General features: G+C 38.9%; 1 protein-coding gene across 2 annotated transcripts in view; it reads right to left on the bottom strand.

Moving 5' to 3' along the window:
* atp9b (ATPase phospholipid transporting 9B) overlaps window positions 1-23,241 on the bottom strand; it is a 329,584-nt gene that overhangs the window by 288,156 nt on the left and 18,187 nt on the right. For both annotated transcript variants that reach the window (XM_039737704.1, XM_039737705.1), the window contains exon 2: window positions 1,453-1,626. In XM_039737704.1, the coding sequence (XP_039593638.1) occupies window positions 1,453-1,626 (174 nt within the window). The remainder of the gene's footprint in view (window positions 1-1,452; window positions 1,627-23,241) is intronic.

Here is a 23,241-nt window from a genome sequence, read left to right as displayed (position 1 = left end):
TTCCTAGACACCCCAAAGGTAGAATATCTCACAAAATAATGTTTCACAGAAAACCCAGGGCCGAAAGGTTTAATATTTCAGATGCATAACCTTAAAGTGAAAATGAGCTGCTGCATTTACTAACTCAGTACACGGCTTTCTCAGTACTTGGCTGGATTTGGAATAGTGAATTCAGCATCTAACCAAGAGATAATCTCACTATCCAATTTTGACTGCATGTGTCTATTAGTTTATCACTGTTAAGTTCTGTTACCCTAACAGCACAAAGCTGCCAAAGGCGTGCACATTAAAAACAAACGAATTAATAAAAAGGATCCTCTTCCAGTTGCTCATAACTAATAAACGCTTGTTGAAGACAATCAGCACGCACTCTAAACGCTTCATCAAACTATAAACACTGGACAGGTTTGAGCCATCTGTGCAGCGATACACACACACACATCCTAACTAAATGGGTTCAGATAATGGAAGCGCAGAGACAGGAGTAATGTACACATTGGTTAAGTTCATTTGTGCTTTCCAATAAACTGGAATTAGTATGTGTTTGTGGTAACTTGTAGAACGTTGGTTGGACATGCAAATAAGAATTTCACTGTACTCTGTCAAGTGACAATACTACTACTACTACTACTAGTATGGCAAATCGTTCAAAACCACTAGCACTTATATTAGTAGAGTCTGGGACAGTTTTATTCGACAGGTCATGAGACTATTCAACTGAAACCTAAATCAGTGTTTCTTGTATCCGATACTGCATTTAATGTATGATGTTGTATTCATTTTATACATTACTGTCACTAGTCTGTGGGAGACATGCAAGAAAGAATTTTATTGCAGTACAAAATACATTTGAACTTAAACTTTACGTCTGCTAGTAATCCACATGAAACCTTTACTTTCACTTAAATGGACAAATAATACAAGATTGTTAATCTCACTTAACCAGCTTCAGTGCAATAGTGGAAACAGAACCTACCTTTGTATCAACAAATGCAAGGCATAAAACAGCACTGGACTGGGCATCAGACCACCATGGGGACCAATCACACACACACACACACACAGGGTCAGTTTAAAATTACCAGTGAAGTCTTCGAGAATATATTTTTTTTTCCCCACACATACACAAAAACAAAAAGAGTACACAGTATAAACCCCATGGGGACACACAAACTTCATAGGACCAACAACCAGACATGGATTTCAAACTCAGAGTGCTGGATCTGTGAGGCAGCAGCACTAACCTCTACACCAGAGAGTGTGTGTGGGTAAACAACTTCCATGAATGCCACAAAATGAATTTATACTAAAGCAACAAGATTTTACCTACTTTTTATTTTATACAAAGAAATATACAGTACTTGCTTTCATTAAACAAACACAATGCATTTTTTATCTTCTGTCACACACACACAACACACAAGCTTGCAACAGTCAAACAATCAACTGTACCTTGTACAAAGAAGTTTCCATCCACCCAAAACAAACCACCCAAGGCCTCTCTTTTTTTGGATGACTCGGGCCCTTGGCAAAGTGTGGTAGTCGCTCTCATCATTTTCAAACCCTTCTTCAGACATCATGAGGGGCATCTCATCCAAATGGGAAGATTCATCTTCCACTTGGTATCTGTTTTAAGAATTACAGTGAAGCACATCAGACATGAACAGAAAACCCAGCACCCTTGAATTAGCAGTGGCACAAACATCACCAACAGGTTAGACAAAGCAAATGTAAATGACATTTAAAATAGATCTCTACAAAGTGCACAAAACAGAGAAAGACATACTAGCAGAGCAGTATAAAAACAGCACAATGCTCTGCAATTAAACAATGAAAGCATTTTACACTCATTTTAATTATATAAACAAAATCAACCTATTATTAACAATATTTTTAAAAAGTTAAGTGTGTAACCTATAGTTTTCAATATTAAATGGCAACATTCACATTACACTTTGGTTTCTCTCTACTTTAAATTGTATTGAATTGCATTAAGTGGGAATGTCAGCAGCATGAGATATTGTAAAATTACGGTTTTCAGAAATCTGAAATTCCTATTAAGGCAGACTGAAATAATTTATCTACTTTAAGATATTTGCAAATAACTTTGACATTATTTAACTGTTCCTAATAAAATTCTGAAGGCTATTATTTTTGGAATATCCTAAAATGCTTATATCAACATCACTTACTGTGAAAATCGCCAATGACTTTAATAGAGTACCAGCCTTAATAGAGTAAGACATCTCCAAATGAGTTACAAGTACAAAATAATAACTCCTGTCTCTTTAAAAATCTCATGAAAAGTACTCTGGAAGGAGATATTTGTAGGTCAAAATTACAAATGTATTTTAATTTTGTTGATTTCATTTCGAGATACCTTGAAATAACAATGCATATCAACAATCTCAAAATTACATAAAATAACCTTTCTGTCCATTTTAAGATATTGAAACTGACAGACATTTAGAAAGAAGGTTATTGTGAAAGAACCAGTAAAGGCATAGTGGTACGCTGATAAAACTTACAACAGCCTGCGCAGATCAGGCTGATTGAGTACTTTGTTACACAATGCATTATCAAGCGTTCGAAATTAAAGGAAGCTTTATACATGACATTAGGTGAGGAATACGCTTGAAGTGAAGAAAACAGAACTCCATTTCCCAACACACACACACCCAGCAGCATTTTCAAATAATTCAAGTCCCTGAAAGAATTACATCATATATCCTGAGAGGTTAGCACAAAAATAAATACACACAAAAACGTACAAATTGTGCAAAATTGGGTATGCAATACATAATGTTTATTTAACCTCTACTCTCTCTTCTGTTTCTTTTTCCAGTTTCTTTGTGGGGGCGGCCTGCACCACCACCACCTACTCAAAGCATCATGATGCTCCAACATTGATGGACTAAAAGCCAGAAGTCTACGTGACCATCATCACCAAGTCCTTCCGTGAAAACCCTAAATACAAAGAGGACTGTTTCATTTATGTGAGGTAGAATGCCCAGAGGGGACTGGGAGGTCTCATGGTCTGGACCCCCTGCAGATTTTATTTTTTTCTCCAGCTGGAGTTTTTTTTTGTCCTCCCTTTTTCCATCAACCCTTACTCTATGTTAATTAATGTTGACTTATTTTTCTGACTGTGTCTTTTATTTTTCTATTCTTCATTATGTAAAGCACTTTCAGCTACTGTTTGTATGAAAATGTGCTATATAAATAGATACTTTATTAATCCCAAGGGGAAATTCACATAATCCAGCAGCAGTATACGGATACAAAAAAAAAAAAAAATATTAAATAGTAATAAAAATGAAAAAAAATTAAAAATAAAAAAGCAGACAATAACTTTGAGTAATGTTAGCATTTACTCCCCCGGGTGGAACTGAAGAGTCGCATAGTGTGAGGGAGGAACGATCTCCTCAGTCTGTCATTGGAGCAGGACGGTGACAAAAGTCTGTCACTGAAGCTAGTCCTCTGCCTGGAGGTGACACTCTTCAGTGGATGCAGTGGATTCTCCATGATTGACAGGAGTTTGCTTAATGCCCGTCGCTCTGCCACAGATGTTAAACTGTCCAACTTTACTCCTACAATAGAGCCTGCCTTCTTAACAAGTTTGTCCAGGCGTGAGGCGTCTTTCATCTTTATGCTGCCACCCCAGCACACCACCGCGTAGAAGAGGGCACTCGCCACAACCGTCTGGTAGAACATCTGCAGCATCTTACTGCAGATGTTGAAGGATGCCAACCATCTCAGAATAAATGTTGTTGTTATTTTTTGGTACGTTTTAAACATCAATGAACTCCCATTATGACTTTTAGTCTGAAGCTGGTATGGGGCGGAAAAAAAAGAAAGAAAAAAAACAAACAAACAAAACACACAACTCAAATACTATGAAAGCAAGAGGGCCAGACCTAAAACAAAGTGATTTACAAAGCAGCATTACATGAACGTCAGAAACGTTGGTAACTACAATGATCAAAACGTTAATGAGAATCAGTTTTTCAGGATTTTAAAGTGGCAACAAATAATAATAGAGTCGTGAAGTTAGAGTAACTGTAACTGTGTCATAAATTGTTGACTGCTCTGAACCCGACACCATCGGTAATGTAACCGGATGAGCTGATCAGTTAAGACATCACGAACCAAAGAGGATGGCGCAAAAAAAAGAAAAGTGCTAGAGTGCTTTTACTTAAAAACAGTCGAAACAAAGTGTTCAAATAAATAGTGCAGTGCTTCAGACGTTATTGAATAAATAAATAGTCCATTAAAAAGATAAAAATCCCAGGTGTTAAAACAAGGCTAATGGCGCTTTTCCACTGCATAGTACGGCACGACACGGTTCAGTTCAGCTCACTTTTGGGGGGTTTTCCACTGGGAACAGTACCTGGTCCTTTTTTTAGTACCACCTCAGCCGAGGTTCCAAGCGCCGAGCCGTTCCCAAAGCGTGACGTGTAAACTCTGTTGGTCACTGATTGGCCGGAGAAAATCGTCATTACTGTGTCACTGAACTTGCGACACGAGACACAACAGACCCGCTAGATTTTTAGCACAGCCAACGAAGGTTCGGACGCACCATTTTGTTTTAACCAAACCTGGCTGTTTCGTGGTCTATTGAGGAAGTACGGACGTTCCTCTCGTTGGTAGCCGAGGAGCGGATCTAGCGAGAGCTGGATGGGGCGACGCGGAATGAAAAAGTTTTTCAGGAGGTCGCTAAGCTCTTGGGCGCACACGGCTACCATCGGACTTACAAACAGTGTAGGGACAAGTTTAAAAAAATGAAGAGCGACTACGATGATGCGTTTACGATGATGTCACGGCAGTAGAGGCGGCGCAACTATAACGACACGTGAATAATCCCGCCCCACTCTAAAGCGGTACTAAACTGCAGTCGAAACGCAAACCGAGCCGAACCAAGGTGAGCTGTACTGAACCGTGCTGTGCCATACTATGCATTGGAAAAGCGCCTTAAAATGACATTGGGGTCACACCAGCCAAGTTCTGCTCCTTCCCAGTCTCTCCAGCTCACCCAAGGGCTATTTAGTGGGAGAGACTTCAGCCACCGCGGTCCTCATTCTGCAGACCCCCGTCATGGCTGCCTCCGCTGGCCTCTGCCTGACCTCTCTAGGTCGGTTGTCCTCCCGTCTTCTTTCTCGCACTCTAAGTCATCCCTCGGATCCCTAGGGCGGACTTTTCCCCAATCGTACCCACTCTATTAAAAGCCTCAGTGGGAGCAATCCTGTCCGATCATTCCCTCTTATCTGGGACCCCTGACCACGCTGACCTCTCTCTTTCACAGCAAGCTGGTTCTTAGACTCTTTCCCCAATGCTGCTCTCTCACTCTCCGCCACTTTCTCTCCATTACCGTTATTTTTTTACTTCCGCCCTGCGCTTTTCCTATTTATTACGGGGACATGGCTCAGGTGTGGCGATTAGCAGTTTCCGGCTTCAATTACGGATGCGGACGATTCCTCGCCTGTGCACATAAGCAAGGAAACACCCGCCTCATGTAGCGTCCAGGAATGGCTCCGGCCACACTACCACGGCCTTTCTTTAAGCCGCGACTGGGGTGTTTATTTATTTAAAAACTGGGCTTTCATCGGAGCCGTGGACCCGCTGTATCACAGGAAGCCTTTACCTATCTGGGCAGTGTTCTCAACAAGCAAAGCAGAACGGATGCGGATATAAAAGCTGGGATCGGCAAGACAAGAGCTGCATCTACTGTACAGTCCCTGACAAAAGTCTTGTCGCTTGTGTACAAATTGACCTGAAGTGCCACTAAAATATATTTCTAATCAAGATTTTGTTACAAGAAATGGGTCATTTCAATCCCATCAGCTTTTGTAATAATGTTTCAGTGCAAAACGAAACTGACAAAAAGTATTCTAATATTCACAGCTTGGTAAAGCCCATTGAGTCCATTTTTGGCATATGAGCTTCACGTGTGACTAATAATGGATCAATTAGGTCTCAGGTGTGTATAAAAAGAACCCCAGTACACTAGACCTTCACATCAACTGCAACTAGACCTCTGCAAACATGCCTAAGATTCACCCTGAGACTAAAGTGTTGGATTATCAAGAGGCTTAAGACCAAATCCACTGCTGATGTGGCAAACACCTTCAATATGTCTCAGCGTCAAGTTCAGAGGATAAAAAAAAAAGATTTGAAGAGAATGGAGACATTTTTGACAAGCCCAGGTCAGGAAGACCCCGCAAGACAACTGCTCGAGAGGACCGTTTGTTGGCTCGAAAATCCAAGGCCAGCCCATTTTCCACTACAGCAGAGCTCCACGAGAGCTGGTCACCTGAAGTCCCTGTATCAACCAGAACAGTTTGTCGGATTCTGTCTCGAAATGGCCTCCATGGTCGAATCAGTGCCCATAAGCCAGCACTAAACAAAAGACAATTGAAAAACCGTGTGGCATTTGCCAAGGCCCACAGCCTGCTAAAAGGATAGACGCTGGAAAAGTGGCAGAAGGTGGATTTTTCAGATAAATCTTCTGTTGAATTACACCACAGTCACCGCAAATATTGCAGGAGACCTACTGGAACCCACATGGAGCCGAGATTTACCCAGAAAACAGTGAAGTTTGGTGGAGGCAAAATCATGGTCTGGGGTTACATCCAGTATGGGGGTATGCGAGGGATCTGCAGGGTGGAAGGCAACATCAATAGTCTAAAATACCAAGAAATCTTAGCTACCTCTTATATTCCCAACCATAAAAAAGGCCAAATTCTGCAGCAGGATGGTGCTTCATCGCATACTTCCATCTCCACATCAAAGTTCCTTAAAGCAAAGAAGATCAAGATGCTCCAGGTTTGGCCAGCCCAGTCCCCAGACATGAACATCATTGAGCATATGTGGGGTAGGACGAAACCAAAGAATATTGATGAACTCTGGGAGGTATGCAAGACTGTTTTCTTTGCTATTCCTGATGACTTCATCAACAAATTGTATGAATCCTTGCCAAACCGCATGGATGCTGTCCTTCAAGCTCATGGAAGTCATACAAGATATTAAATTTGGATCTCACAGCACCACTACTTTAATTTGGTGACATATTTTTTGGATTTGCAGTAAAGTTGTTCATTTTCTGTATAGGCGACAAAACGTTGGTCTTGCCCAAATTTGACCTTTCTGTCTTGATTAAATGATAAATTTTTTTCAGTGAAACTAATTTATTTCAGTGCATTAAACATCATTTGGGAAGGCTTTAGCTTTTCATATGAGCTATTTCTAACACCAGTTGATTAATTAAAAGTCAGGTTAATAGCAGGAGTTTCTTTTGTCAGGGACTGTACAGTGGTGTGAAAAACTATTTGCCCCCTTCCTGATTTCTTATTCTTTTGCATGTTTGTCACACAAAATGTTTCTGATCATCAAACACATTTAACCATTAGTCAAATATAACACAAGTAAACACAAAATGCAGTTTTTAAATGATGGTTTTTATTATTTAGGGAGAAAAAAAAAATACAATCCTACATGGCCCTGTGTGAAAAAGTAATTGCCCCCTTGTTCAAAAATCACCTACCTGTGGTGCATCACACCTGAGTTCAATTTCCGTAGCCACCCCCAGGCCAGATTACTGCCACACCTGTTTTAATCAAGAAATCACTTAAATAGGAGCTGCCTGACACAGAGAAGTAGACCAAAAGCACCTCAAAAGCTAGACATCATGCCAAGATCCAAAGAAATTCAGGAACAAATGAGAACAGAAGTAATTGAGATCTATCAGTCTGGTAAAGGTTATAAAGCCATTTCTAAAGCTTTGGGACTCCAGCGAACCACAATGAGAGCCATTATCCACCAATGGCAAAAACATGGAATAGTGGTGAACCTTCCCAGGAGTGGCCGGCCGACCAAAATTACCCCAAGAGCGCAGAGACGACTCATCCGAGATCACAAAAGACCCCAGGACAACGTCTAAAGAACTGCAGGCCTCACTTGCCTCAATTAAGGTCAGTGTTCACGACTCCACCATAAGAAAGAGACTGGGCAAAAACGGCCTGCATGGCAGATTTCCAAGACACAAACCACTGTTAAGCAAAAGAACATTAGGGCTCGTCTCAATTTTGCTAAGAAACATCTCAATGATTGCCAAGACTTTTGGGAAAATACCTTGTGGACTGATGAGACAAAAGTTGAACTTTTTGGAAGGCAAATGTCCCGTTACATCTGGCGTAAAAGGAACACAGCATTTCAGAAAAAGAACATCATACCAACAGTAAAATATGGTGGTGGTAGTGTGATGGTCTGGGGTTGTTTTGCTGCTTCAGGACATGGAAGGCTTGCTGTGATAGATGGAACCATGAATTCTACTGTCTACCAAAAAATCCTGCAGGAGAATGTCCGGCCATCTGTTCGTCAACTCAAGCTGAAGCGATCTTGGGTGCTGCAACAGGACAATGACCCAAAACACACCAGCAAATCCACCTCTGAATGGCTGAAGAAAAACAAAATGAAGACTTTGGAGTGGCCTAGTCAAAGTCCTGACCTGAATCCAATTGAGATGCTATGGCATGACCTTAAAAAGGCGGTTCATGCTAGAAAACCCTCAAATAAAGCTGAATTACAACAATTCGGCAAAGATGAGTGGGCCAAAATTCCTCCAGAGTGCTGTAAAAGACTCATTGCAAGTTATCGCAAACGCTTGATTGCAGTTATTGCTGCTAAGGGTGGCCCAACCAGTTATTAGGTTCAGGGGCAATTACTTTTCACACAGGGCCATGTAGGTTTGGATTTTTTTTCTCCCTAAATAATAAAAACCATCATTTAAAAACTGAATTTTGTGTTTACTTGTGTTATATTTGACTAATGGTTAAATGGGTTTGATGATCAGAAACATTTTGTGTGACAAACATGCAAACGAATAAGAAATCAGGAAGGGGGCAAATAGTTTTTCACACTACTGTATATAACATCTGGAAACTCCAAGGAACTGTCAGTACAGACCAAACTCAGGCTATTCAAAACCAACGTCAAGACAGTCCTACTTTATGGAGCAGAGATTTAGAGGACAACTAGGACAGGGGTGTCAAACTCCAATCCTGGAGGGCTGCAGCTCATCAAAACACTTTTTGACGGTGTTCTTATGAAAAACAGAAAACCAACAGTTTTGGAAATGTCAGCTGTGGCAGAATGAGAGCAACAATAAGCCGTGGAATTAAATAACGGGTTTAATTAACAACAAGAATTGGTTTCTCATTAGAAACTGGTTGGGGTTTGAAGTCCCAGTTTAGCTGGTCATCTGTTGGCTTGTTTCACATCTCATTTCTATTTGGCTGCCATTTTAATGAGGAAACGAATCAATTCAGAGGACTGAATCCTTAAAAACAGGACTATTAAATTGTGAATTAGCAGTGAAAACAGGTCACTGATTAGGAAAAGGGTCTGAATGAAAACCTGTACCCACTGCGGCCATCCAGGCCTGGAGTTCAACACCCATAAACTAGGACAATAGTCACGAAAGTGCAAGATTTCGTCAACGATTGCCTAAGGAAGATCCTTCTAGATACACTGGCTCGACACCATCAGCAATGACAAGATCAGCAGGAAAACAAACCAGCTTCTTGTAGAAGAAGACATAAGGAAGAGAAGATGGGGATTCTCTGCAAATGTAACCAACATTGCTAGGTAAGCACTAAAGTGGAACCCTCAAGGGAAAAGGTAAAGAGGTTGGCCAAAAAGCACCTGGCGATGTGATCTTGAGGCAGACATCAAGAAAATGGGATTCGCTTGGAACCAATTGGAGAAGACAGCCCAAGACAGAGATGTCTAGAGATTCCCTTGCAGACAGCCGATGCTCCAGGAGGAGTAGAAGGGGAAAGTGAAGTGAAAAACCCTATAATAAAATAAAAATAAAAAAAAAACTGCTATAGCTCCCTAGTTAATCAAAATATTAGAAATATTGCTAACTGACTAAAGATGAGACTTGACGTTCTGCTTGGGAAGTTCATTTGTGCTTATAAAGCAAAGCCAATTCACTTTTCTGAAACAGACTCATTTACATTTCAGAAATGCCACAAGTGGTATTTTTCCTTTTAAGAAGTTTAAAATCTTTTTTAAAATTTATAAAAATAAAACAAAAAACGTTAAGCTAACATTTAAACAGTAGCTCACAGAAGCCAGGGTCCAGTGGTTCATTTTTGCACGACTGCACTCCTCCATAATATTTTGTTTAAAACTATTCGGCAAGTCACAGCATCCCACCTGAGAAGTGTAAATATCTAAGAAGTCATCTTGGCAACTTGGCCACCCATGTAATGACAGCCAAATTCTTTTAAATGGCTCCATGATTTAAATTTGTAATTGATAATATAATCCGCTAAATAAGACTCGGGACTACGCACAGTTCATTATTGTTTAATTTGAAATATCTTATTAAGAATAAATACATTAACAAGACACAAATACAATGTGATTTTTTTACATAGTATTAGTATTTATACAGGCTTATTCACAAATCTCTTACCAAACTGAAAACATTAGCTGCGACGTTTTTACATTTCGAGAGAGTATGACATACGTGGGTCCTGTGATTAATGACCCCACCGACTCACTCCCTTTCGCAATAACAAAATAAGACGTGTGACATCTTCCAAACGACACTTCACCTGAAATATAGAAGGCAAAGCGCAATGTGCAATTTAATATCTTTTTACGAGAAGAGGAGGTACCATTTATACTTGTTGATGTAAAAGGAAGATTTTATTGAATTTCATGTTGACTCTACATAAAATGTAGAACACAGACAAACAAAATGCTGGCAGACAATATACTTTGGATCCAGTACAAGGAAAACATATTTTCTTTTAATTGCCTTTTCATGGCAGACAAACAAAAACATGTAATTTTCTTGTCTGAATACATTTTCCCTAGTATTAATGTGAATATTCAAATATTTTCTCAACACTAGTTTCAATACGTGTTGACTTGACCTTTTTGTAATGCGATTTCCACATCGGTCAAAACTCTTAACTCGACTGCTTTTTTATCATGGTGTGAGACTGAATAAACTAAAGAATTTCACAAACCATGTACTATAGACATTTTACCACACAATCCATTTGGATTTAGCAGAGTTGTTTATTTCCCTTTTTAAGCACACTTGTCTGTCTTTGCTGATTTTCCATATGAAACAATCAAAAATGGACCAACCAAAATCCTTTGTTGGGCCCAAGTGTGCAGTCAGTGTCAAAGTTATCTCTCTATTATAATAAAAAGCAAGGCGACGATACGTGATCTTCTCGGAAGTTCTTGGTAGACATTTAAAAGACCTGCGAGACAACAGAGACTTGCCACGGAGCGTCTCACGGGGACCATAAACATGAGACTGTGTGCCAAGAGACTGACACAGGGCCGTGGAACATGAGATTCTTGAAAGACACGCCCTACTTACAACAGATATTATTTAAGAGCACACCCATCAAAAAACAGTCAGTCGCAGTAAAAGCACGTAGTGCACACAGATCATGTGCTCTCAACACATATAAAGCGTATAAGGACAATACAGAGAATAGAGACCCAAAGGCGTTGGAGAGAAAAAAAGGCAGGTAAGAGATTATGAAAGCAGTGGAATTCGAAAGGCTCAAACAAACGATGGCGCGATACACATGAAGAGAAAGATACAGAATATGAAAGCAGTACAATCAGAAAGTATTGCAGCGTCCCAGCCAGGTTGAGGCCTTTTTGGTTTTAAGTGACTGTTCGGTCCGATTGAGGGAGGGTGGAGTACAGCACGGAAGACTAATAGCGGGGTATTGATTGATGTGGTAAGTGGGGGTGAAACGCAGGGGATGTGGGATTGGAGAGGGTGCTAGAAAGTTGTGTTTGGGGTTACAAAGTCAGCAATTGTTCAAGTTAAACTTTTGTGACACCTTATCATGTCAGTCGGTACAGTATCAAAGAAAAGAGAGTAAAGATCGCATTACCGAAAAACAAAAGGTGATTAATCATCAGAACCAGGCGTAACTGAAAAAAGAGCAGGACAAATCGAGGTCACAAACAAAAGGCAAAGAGTAGATAACAAAGTCTTTTCGCATTCGCATCATTCAAAGCACAAAACGTGGATTTACACAACAATGGACCATACGCTATGAGAATCTGTGGTCCCGGAAGAGTTAAAGCAACGACAAGTTGAATCTCAAAGAATACACAATTCGGTCAGGTGTATGTTTATGATCATTGAGAATCAATGCGAATTTTGACAGAGAAAAAAAAAGGTAATGTATATATTCCGCAAATAACATTACATACCAAAGGAGATCGTGATATGCCATTCGTATTAAAATGTTTACAGTTTACCGTGAGAATAGCTTTTGCTAGGACAATCAATAAATCACAGGGACAAACATTAGAAAAAGTCGGATTATTTATTAGAGAAACAGAAACAATATTCACTCACGGGCAGTTATATGTTGTGTTGTCACAATGTGTCTCCAAAAAATTTTGTTTTTAATGAAGCTTTTAAGTAAAAGTGCAAATAATGAAATTGAAACAATTGCAAAGAAAAAAAAAATTTAATTGTATATCCGATTAACCAAACACAGGGGTTGGCGAACAAAGCCCCCTAGTGTGTAACAAATGAAAAGTGCTAGAGACATAAGGCGTCTTGATATCTTCTAGAATGATACATCAAAACAATAATGAACTACTTTAGCAGATTTATGCCTGTTGAGGCTGGGTGGTCTTTTGGACTCGGAATCCCTGGCTGCTTATTTTCTCTCCAGCTGGGGTTTTTATTTTCCTCTCTTCCCAGGCCAACTGACCAGAGCATAAATCTTATCATTTTAGCAATTAGAGACTTAAAAAGTTAATTTAGTTAATAGTAATGTATTCAATGCTTGACGATGCCATTATTTAATTTGCTTACAAGCTGATTAAAAGGAAAGGCTCAGGTATGAGATGCACTTTAGACCCCCTGGAGGTAGTAGCAAAGAAGAGAGCTAAAACAAAACCAAGTGCCATTATGAACAATGCTGCATATCCTCTCCTGGAAACACTGAGAACTTTCAGGCAATGAATTATTCAACAGAAGTGTGTCAAGAAATGCTATGGGGGGCTCCTTTGTACCAACAGGCAATACATCTAAATAATACCTCACTGGGACTGGGACTGCCACATCAGAAGTTTTCTTTCTATTTAATTTAGTTCCACTTTTAGTTATTCTGGTGTGTTTTCAAACTATAGTGTGCATGTATGTATGTGTGTACACAGTATATGTACATTTACAGTTGTTAATATTGAAAAAGACATGCAGGTTATGATTATTACAATAGCTTTATTAACTCAATATCTTAATAACTATATTAACTCAAAAGAATGTCACAGTGGCACAGTGCACTTAGGTATAATCTCTTAAGTGCTCAAATTGCTGGCCTTCATGGTTTACACATTCTTATAGTCAATTTGCTAAGTAAGGATATGAAATAATAACAGTAATAATAAGAAGGAGAAGAAGAAGATGACAAAACAAATACAATAATTAAATTAATAAATAATAATAGAAGAATAAAGGACGAAGTGGAGCGGCTCACAGCGTGGTGCACTGACAACAACCTGCTCCTGAACACAATTAAAACCAAGGAGCTCATTGTGGACTTCAGAAAAAAGAAAACATCAGAGTGGACTGTGTGGAGGGGGTGTCAGTCATCCGCTTCCTGGGAGTCCACAACATGGAAGACCTGTCCTGGGGTGTGAACACAGCTGAGCTGGTGAAGAAGGCTCAGCACAGACTTAATTTCCTGGGAGTCCTCAGGAAAAATAACATCCCCCAAAAACTGCTGGTGTCCTTCTATGGCTGCTCTATTGAGAGTATCCTGTGCTACTGTCTGTGCGTGTGGTTTTCCTGCTGCACAACAACGCAGAGGAGGACACTTCAGCGGATCGTAAAGACTGCCCTGCAGATCTTTGGCTGCTCTTTACCCTCTCTGGATGAAGTCACAGCTCTCGCTGCCTCAGGAAAGCAGAAAACACCCTAAAAGACTCCTCACACCCCACTCATGACATCAGGCAAAAGATATAGGAGCATCAAAACAAAGACTAATCGACTGTATAGCAGTTTCTACCCCGTTGCTATTGGGGCACTGAACGCCACCTAATCACCTCCAAGTCAGATGACATCTTCTGCAATAGTGTTCATGTGGAATTGGTCTCGTCCGATGCGAGAGATGGACGTCTGAAGTGGAGTTCCGCTAGCAGTGGTGCTATTTTTCATATTATTTGCTTATTATTCTGAGATATCCTGTATTTATTCAACCCGAGAGGGACCGCTACAGTATATGTAAACACATATAAACATGGCCAACAAGAAGGGGGGTCCGAAAGAATCGAAGACTAAAGCTACATCCAAGCTGCGATCAGCAAGCCCTAGTTCGAGATACGGCCTCTCAGAGACAGACCTGGATCAGATGGGCGAAAGTACAGACTCCTCGGGACCACGGTCCGCTACATCGTCGCCTGCTGAGAGCGAAAAGGGGAGCGAAGGTGCGATCGTGAGTGCAGATGTGGATAGCTCGCCGATTGGAGAGGATTACCTGAAACTGGAAAAGGCCGGGAGGTCCGCGGCTTCAGTTACGCAATCACGCGGGACTGGAGCAGCGGGGACACCGGCTTCAGCAGAGTCTGCTGCTTCATCTACGGTACAAAACTGAAAGTGTTGCTCGCTGACCTCAGGCAAGATATAAAGAAAAGCGAGAAGGCTAATGAGAAAGCAACGGCAAAGGCACATGAGAGACTGAAACAGGAGATGAAACAGGCCAATGAATGTCTGCGACAGGAAATCCAACAGGCAAATGAAAGGCTTCAAGAGGTACAGCTTGAACTTGAGGTGCTGGGTAAAATTGAAGAGCGCATTGAGAAAAACTCGGCTAAACTGAGCACGCTTGCTGATCGATTGGAGCATCTTAGTGAGACATTCACGAATCGGATCGAAATAGCCGAACATCTAGCTGCCAGTGCCGAGGAAAGAGCAGTAAATGTCAGTTCGGAATGTAAAAAACTCGGAGAAAAACTTGGAGACAGACTGGCTGCTTTAGAAGATGGGAATAGAAGGTATAATGTCAGAATTGAAGGCTTGCCGGAGAATCGAGAAAGTTTAAACCCGGTGAAATTCGCAACTGAACTTTTTTCTAAAATAATCGGGGGCGACTTTAAAGCAGAATCTGAGATAGCAGCGGCTTACAGCGTCGCTGATCAAACACCGTCAGACCCGACCAAGATCTTTTATAGTCCGTTTTGAACGATTATCATTTAAGTTAGAGGTGATGGAACTCCTCAGGAAAAAAAAAAAGGAAGATATTATATATGAAGATTGCCAAATTCGCGTCTTCCCTGACTTCTCTCCAGCAACAGCTATCAAACGCCGCCTTCTATAATATTAAACAGCGGCTACGGCAAGCCAATGTCAAATACGGCCTCCTGTATCCGCAAAACTGAAAGTGGAATGGCAGGGCATTTCTATGTTTTCGCTAGCAAGGAGGAGGCAGAAAATGAGTTAAGAAAGCTGATCCCGGGACTATTCTGATACATAATTGTGAGTCATGGCGGTAAATGATAAAGCTAGGATTAATAATCTACTGTCTGATCTATTTGTTTTAAAATACGGGTTTTTATCAGCATATATTCTCATATTCTTATATTATTATTACTTACTTATTACTTATCATTACTTAGTATTACTAGGGCTAAATGTTTGTGTTTTATTGTGCTTAATTACGTTTTCCTCCTCTTTTTTTTTTTTTCTAATTATTTCATGTGTACCCTAAATGAGACTGTTCAATATCATACCCTTGGTTTGCTGTTATTGCTATTACTGCATTAAGACTTGTTATGCTTGTTTTGGACACATCTTTAACACCATCACCTGGGTTTATTATCTGGGGATATCATCTTAATGCACTAAAATTGATGAAGATTATATGTATGTATGTATGTATATATATATATATATATGTATATGTATATGTATATATATATATATATATATATATATATATATATTAGTGCAAAATTCTTTTCTTTCTTTTTCCTCTTTTAAAGACTATATTGGTAACAGATATCTCTATCTTTTAACCTTAAAGCGCCACTGCATGGGGGCTTGATGTGCTTTGGACGTGCTCTGTCTCTGGGTATGTCAGAGGACTGGGACTGCATGAAGTGGGTTTTAGCCTCACCTGGGGAGGCAAAAAGGGAGGGTGGGGGTTAAGGGGAAGAGAAAGAGAGCAGGTTGATCTATATCTAATCTATCATCTCAATCTTTATAATTATAACTATCAACGTAATAATAAGCTGCATGGCAACAACTCTTGGGGGAATAGGAAATTAAGACCTAAACTATTTCACTTCCAGTTAAGACTATAATATGACACCAAAAACTCAGAATCAGTGTCTCCATGATGGGACAGTTAACTTCGTAAGCTGGAATGTTAAAGGCCTGAATCACGAATTAAAGAGAAAGAAAGTACTTTCTCACCTAACAGGTCTAAATGCTAAAATAGTATTTTTACAGGAAACCCACTTACTAAGTAAGGATCAGTTCCGCTGCAAAAGACTGGACTGGCCAAATGTTCCATTCTAGTTTTACAAAGAAAACTAGAGGGGTGGGAATTCTCATACATAGAACAGTACCATTTGTAGCATCAGATGTAGTATTGGATCCTGAAGGGAGATATGTGATGGTCATGGGAGACTTATCTAACTGTAAAATGATTTTGATAAATGTTTATGCACCTAATGTTGATGATAAGGAATTTATACAAAATTTATTTGCATCCATTCCCAATCTGAACACTCATAAACTTATAATGGCTGGGGACTTTAATTGTGTTCTAAATCCACTTTTAGATAAGACTTCCTCCACAGGGGAACGCAACTAACACCGCAAAGATAATTACAAAGTTTATAACTGATCACAACTTATCAGATCCCTGGAGGTTTTTAAACCCAAATTCAAGAACATATTCTTTCTACTCACCAGTACATCATTGCTACTCAAGGATTGATTACTTCTTTATAGATAATAACTTCTTGCCTAAGATTAAATCTTGTAAATACGATGCTATTGTTATTTCAGACCATGCTCCGATGATCTTGGAGCTGAAATTACTAAGCCCCATACACTCACCCGCAGATGGCGTCTCAATCCGCTTCTATTAGCTGACGAGAATTGTACTGAATTTATATCCAAACAAATTGAATTCTTTCTAGAGACAAATACATCCCCTGAGATCTCTGCAGGAACACTCTGGGAAACTCTTAAGGCCTTCTTAAGAGGACAGATTATCTCATATCTTTCCCACAGAAATAAATCCGCGAAGAAAGTAGCAGAGATAAAAAGCGAAATTACTAAAATAGATGAAGAACATGCCAGACTACCAAGCGAGACTCTACATAAGAGGAGGCAGGCTCTACATTCAGAATTAAACCTCTTGACAACTAAAGAAACCGAACAACTAATTTACAAATCCAGACATCATTATTATGAACATGGAGAGAAAGCTAATAAGCTTTTAGCGCAACAAATTCACAAGCAAGAAGTGCAACGCAATCTCGTAATTACTAACACGAATGGAGATAAAATCATCGAACACAAAAATATAATGTGCACTTTTAGAGACTACTATAAATCCCTATATACTACTGAGTTTAAAGAAGACAATATACAATCTAATGCATTTCTGGATAAATTACAGATACCACAAATTGACGCTATTAGTGTGGAGGAGCTCGATAAACCTCTGTCATTATCAGAATTACTGGATGCTATAAAGTCACTCCAAGGTGGAAAAGCAGCAGGCCCTGATGGCTACCCTGCAGAGTTTTACAAGAAATTCTCCGCTCAGCTAGCTCCCTCCTATTAGTAACATTTACAGAAGCCAGAGATAACCAATCTCTTCCACAAACCTTTCGCCAAGCACTAATCACTGTCTTTCCAAAACAAAATAAGGACTTATTACAATGTGCATCATACAGACCAATTTCACTTCTGAATAACGACGTTAAAATACTCTCTAAAATCATAGCTAGAAGGATGGAGAAAGTGCTCCCTCAATAATATCACAAGACCAAACTGGATTTATTAGGGGCCGACACTTATCTTCAAATCTTCGACGCCTGTTTAATGTAATATACTCACCAACTAAATCAAACACCCCAGAAATATTATTATCATTGGATGCAGAAAAGGCATTCGACATGATTGAATGGAAATACCTTTTACTATTTTGGAGAAGTTTGGGTTTGGCCCAACATTTGTGCATGGATTAAATTACTGTATACTAACCCAGAAGCTTCAGTTTGCATCAATAACATTTGCTCAGACTACTTTAAACTAGAACGTGGCACAAGACAAGGATGCCCTTTGTCACCACTGCTGTTTGCAATTGCCATTGAACCACTGGCAATACATTGTCGAAATACTGATCAGATAAAGGGGATTAGCAGAGAAGGACTGGAACAGAAAATCTCATTATATGCAGATGACATGGTACTGTATATATCGGACCCAGAAAATTCTGTGCCTGCAGTCTTAGCAGCACTCACAGAATTTCAAAAGCTCTCTGGTCTCAGAATTAATCTGAATAAAAGTGTACTCTTTCCGTGAATTCGCAAGCATATAATATTAGATTAGACACCCTTCCTTTTATCATTGCAGAACAGTTTAAATACCTCGGGTAAACATCACAAGTAAACATAAAGCTCTTTATCAAAAAATTTCGTCGTCTGTATGGAAAAAATTAAACAAGACTTGCATAGATGGTCAACCCTTCATCTCACACTAGCTGGAAGAATTAACACTGTTAAGATGAATATTCTTCCTAAGCTCCTTTTTATTTCAAAACATACCAATATACATTAATAAATCGTTCTTTAAGCAATTAGATTCAACAATAACCTCATTTATTTGGAATTCTAAACATCCACGCATCAAAAGAGCGACCCTACAAAGACAAAAGGCAGAAGGCGGCATGGCTCTACCTAACTTCCAGTTTTATTACTGGGCGGCAAATATACAGTCGATAAGAACCTGGACACAAATAGAAGAACATACACAGGCATGGACCGCAATAGAAGTAAAATCCTGCAGTACTTCTTTGTATTCCTTGCTTTGTGCTCCAATAAACACACGCTATCGGCAATACACTAATAACCCAATTGTGCTCCACTCACTTAGAATCTGGAACCAATGTAGAAAGCATTTTAAGACGGAGAAGCTTCTTTCTGTGGCACCCCTGCAAAAGAACCACCTCTTTCAACCCTCACAAACATATGCAGTTTTAATATCTGGAAAAATTTGGAATTAACTTGCTTAGAGACCTTTATATAGACAACGTCTTTGCATCCTATGAACAATTACGTTCCAAATTTAACATTCCAGCTACAAATTTCTTTCACTATCTTCAAATCAGGAACTTTGTTAAACAGAACCTTCCAGATTTTCCTCATCTTGCACCCTCATCCACGCTGGAAAAATTATTGCTCAATTTCAAGGAGTTAGACTCCATCTCTACAATATATAAAATCCTTTTACAATCCCTTCCTTTCAAAGATCCAAGAGGACACTGGGAAAATGACCTCTCAATTAATATATCAGAAAAGGAGTGGAAAGTAGCAATGCAGAGAATTCACTCAAGCTCCATATGCAAAGCATACAATTATACAACTCAAAATTATATATCGAGCACATCTGTCTCGACTAAAACTCTCCAAAATGTTTCCAGGGCATGATCCAACCTGCGAACGTTGCAACCAAGCCCCAGCCTCACTAGGTCACATGTTCTGGGCCTGCTCCAAATTAACATTATTCTGGACAAAAATTTTTAATTACCTCTCAGACAGTCTTGGACTCACAATCCCTCCTAACCCATTAACAGCTGTGTTTGGGGTTCTTCCAGAGGGTCTTAAAGTGGAGAAAGACAAACAAACTGTGATTGCATTCACTACACTGTTGGCACGCAGACTTATTCTGATAAACTGGAAGAACCCAAACTCTCCTCTTTTAAGTCAGTGGGAAACTGATGTGTTATATTATTTAAAATTGGAAAAATCAAATACTCAGTTAGAGGATCTGTGCAGACTTTTTCAAAACATGGCAGGATCTAATCAGTAATATTTTGAAATGATTTTATAAAGCACAGAGAATTTGTTGATTTAGGTATTTTTAAAAGCCTTAAATTTTACACCGTTTGGCTTGCTCTCTCTCTCAAGGGTGGGGATCGATCTGTTCTTAGCATAATTCTTTTTTTTTGTAAAACTTGATTGCTATGTATTGATTGTAATAAAATTAATAAATAAATAAAAAAAAATAAAAAAATAGTGTTCATGTGCAATTAAGGTCTTATGCTGAATGCTTGTGTTCTACCTCATTTCTTCTTATCCTTTCGTAATGATATTTATTTATATATTTGAAACCTCAGGGCCTGCACCTAATTTTGTTGTATTTGTTACAATGACAATAAAGATATTCTGATTCTGATAAACCCTGTGTTCCACGTCCTCACAACTGTTAACCTACTTGTGCCCACGCCTGTATATATCTATTTAAAATGCTTCTGTAAGAAGCCAAATTTCCCCTAGGGAACAAATTATCTCCATCTTATTTTTCTATATGGAGTAAATTTTTATTTTTAAATTATGTATTAATTTAGTAAATTTCTGTATATTATTTTTTACTTTTACTTTATAATTTTTTCTTTAATTTCTGATAAAGCCCTTTCAGCTATACTTTTTTTATGGAAACATGTTACGCAAATAATTGTAATCGGCAGAACGTAACATTTCTTTCAAAAAAGCAGTATGTCATGTATGGAAAACCGCATTATTTGCAAGTACAGGATGAGTAAAGAGTATAATACAACAGTCTGTTTGATGAGAGCTTACTATAACAACCGCATCCTGTATAGTGAAGAATTCAACAATTACATTTCCTTAACGCCTTAACATTTAAAAAGGACAGATAACCACTACAGTGAATGACACAGGGGATTGCCCAATAACTCTTGAGAATGCTGCTTTATTGATTTAAAAAATATATATATTTTAATCAAATTTAAACTGGACCTTAAATGATATGATTGCATGGTATTATTAGTTATTTACATATAGAAAAAGACTGGGATTCCATGCTGAAGCTTTTTGAGAAATTATACATTTATTACAAGCCCTTATTAAGAAGAAGATGTTGTCAGAATTGCTGATTAAATAAAATCGGTCAAGAAGTAAATATAACATACAGAAAATGTCTACCAGGACAAAAAAAAAAAAAAATACATACAAAAATATAATGAGAACATAAATCCCAGGGCAGCCAATCCTCAATATTACCAAAGAGACCTTTTTGTCTATAAATAAGTAACGCTTTATCTACTCTTTCTGTCTTTATGGCAACACTTGATGTAAGTGTGGACTGAACACAAACAGTAGACCTAAAGACGATCACCCAAACAAGCGTACAACTTACATGTTTCATTTTTGAAAAGCCTTTTGAGGAATTAAAGAAAGAAACACTGAGAATAGTGGGTAAGATAAAAGGCAAACCACCAGAGTATGAGAGTAAATGGTGCTCTCTTACAAACACAACACATAGGGAAGGGGTGGATGGGAACGTCCTAACACATCTAATAACAGTAATAACAGCAAAATGATGCGTTAATATATTATCAAAACAATAGATTGCTGCATTATCACCAAACACTTTGTGATCAGTTTTCACTGTCATGCCACATCCTTGGCTGTGCCCATTTTCACACCTCCTGGGGGCAAAGGCAATTTACTCAGCCTTCCCCATAAGGCCTATAATTACTGGCTTATTTAAGAAGACTGTTTGCAGACTGTTTTGTCACCAAGTCGGGTTTTATTATTTTATGCCCATTTATACTTAGTTTGCACTGTATCCTCTGGATTATGATTTTTGCCTTGACCCTTTTAAATATGTCTATAATGTCATTTACATTTGGGAGCTTCGTATATGCATCTTACAACAGCTGCGTCTTTTCCTTTTGTTGTTGCACACTTTTGATCTATTAACTCATAATCACATTTTGTGCTTTCCAAAAGCCATTCCATGCTTAAATTGCACATACAGTACATATCTTGCATACCCATGATTTTGAATGTGAATCAATGACTAAGCAGCCAAATTTGGTAATCCAAGACTTTTTGATTCTGGAAATTTCAATATTAAAGTCTAATTTGTGGCACCAGATAGTACAGGGTGGTCCAGATCTAATTATGCAGATCCAGATCGTCTGGATGACTTTGATTTATGCGGGGATGATTCCAGTTTGGCGCAAAGACGATTCTTCATGTTGTCAGTTCGTACACTTCTCGATGGTCCGGGATTTTTTCGGGTGATTTTCTGTGTAATAAACTTAATAAGCTATAGCGTAATGAAAATTGCATAGTTAGATCTGGACCACCCTATAGTGATTTGATGCATGTTGATCAGCATGTGAAAGTAAGACTTTCATTGTATTCTATATATGGGACACCAATGACCTTATAAATGGAGTATTAGCTGAATGTGTTGCATCCTACAGTTACAGTAATCCCTTGCTATATCGTGCTTCGACTTTTGCGGCTTCACTCTATCACGGATTTTATATGAAAGCATATCTAAATATATAACGCGGATTTTTCGCTGTTCCACGGGTATCTGTGGACAATGGGTCTTTTTATTTTTGGTACATGCTTCCTCAGTTGGTTTGCCCAGTTGATTTCATACAAGGTACACTATTGGCAGATGGCTGAGAAGCTACCTAATCAGAGCACGCAATTAAGTTCCTGTGTGCTGATTGGCTCAGCGATGGAGCGGCGAATTCAATTGCACTGCGTTAACCAGGAAATCTCGTCTCGCTCATTTAGCATCAACGTGTTTAACCCTGTGTAAAGAGTTAACTTTTGTGCTCTTTTGTGTTTATCTTTGTGCATAGACAAGCCCTTCGTTATGGCTCCAAAACGATCTGTCTATCATAATGGCTGTAAGATATATGTGGTATCGGAGACGCTCGATATTTTTAAAATAATATTTAGGTTTTACTGTATATAAACAGTGCATTTACATACATAATTTCAACGAATCTAACCTAATATCTAAGAGAATACAAAGGGTTTATGCTGTAGAACTGTGCTGGAAAAGTTTATAAGAGTGTGAGAGAGTTTATAAGGGTTTAAAATATATAAAAATAACCATATAAACATATTGTTTTTACTTTGCGGATTTTCACCTTTCGCAGG

The sequence above is a fragment of the Polypterus senegalus genome, chromosome 15 (assembly GCF_016835505.1).
Source record: "Polypterus senegalus isolate Bchr_013 chromosome 15, ASM1683550v1, whole genome shotgun sequence".
NCBI classification, from domain to species: Eukaryota; Metazoa; Chordata; class Cladistia; order Polypteriformes; family Polypteridae; genus Polypterus; species Polypterus senegalus.
This window is presented reverse-complemented; position numbering and strand designations above follow the sequence as displayed.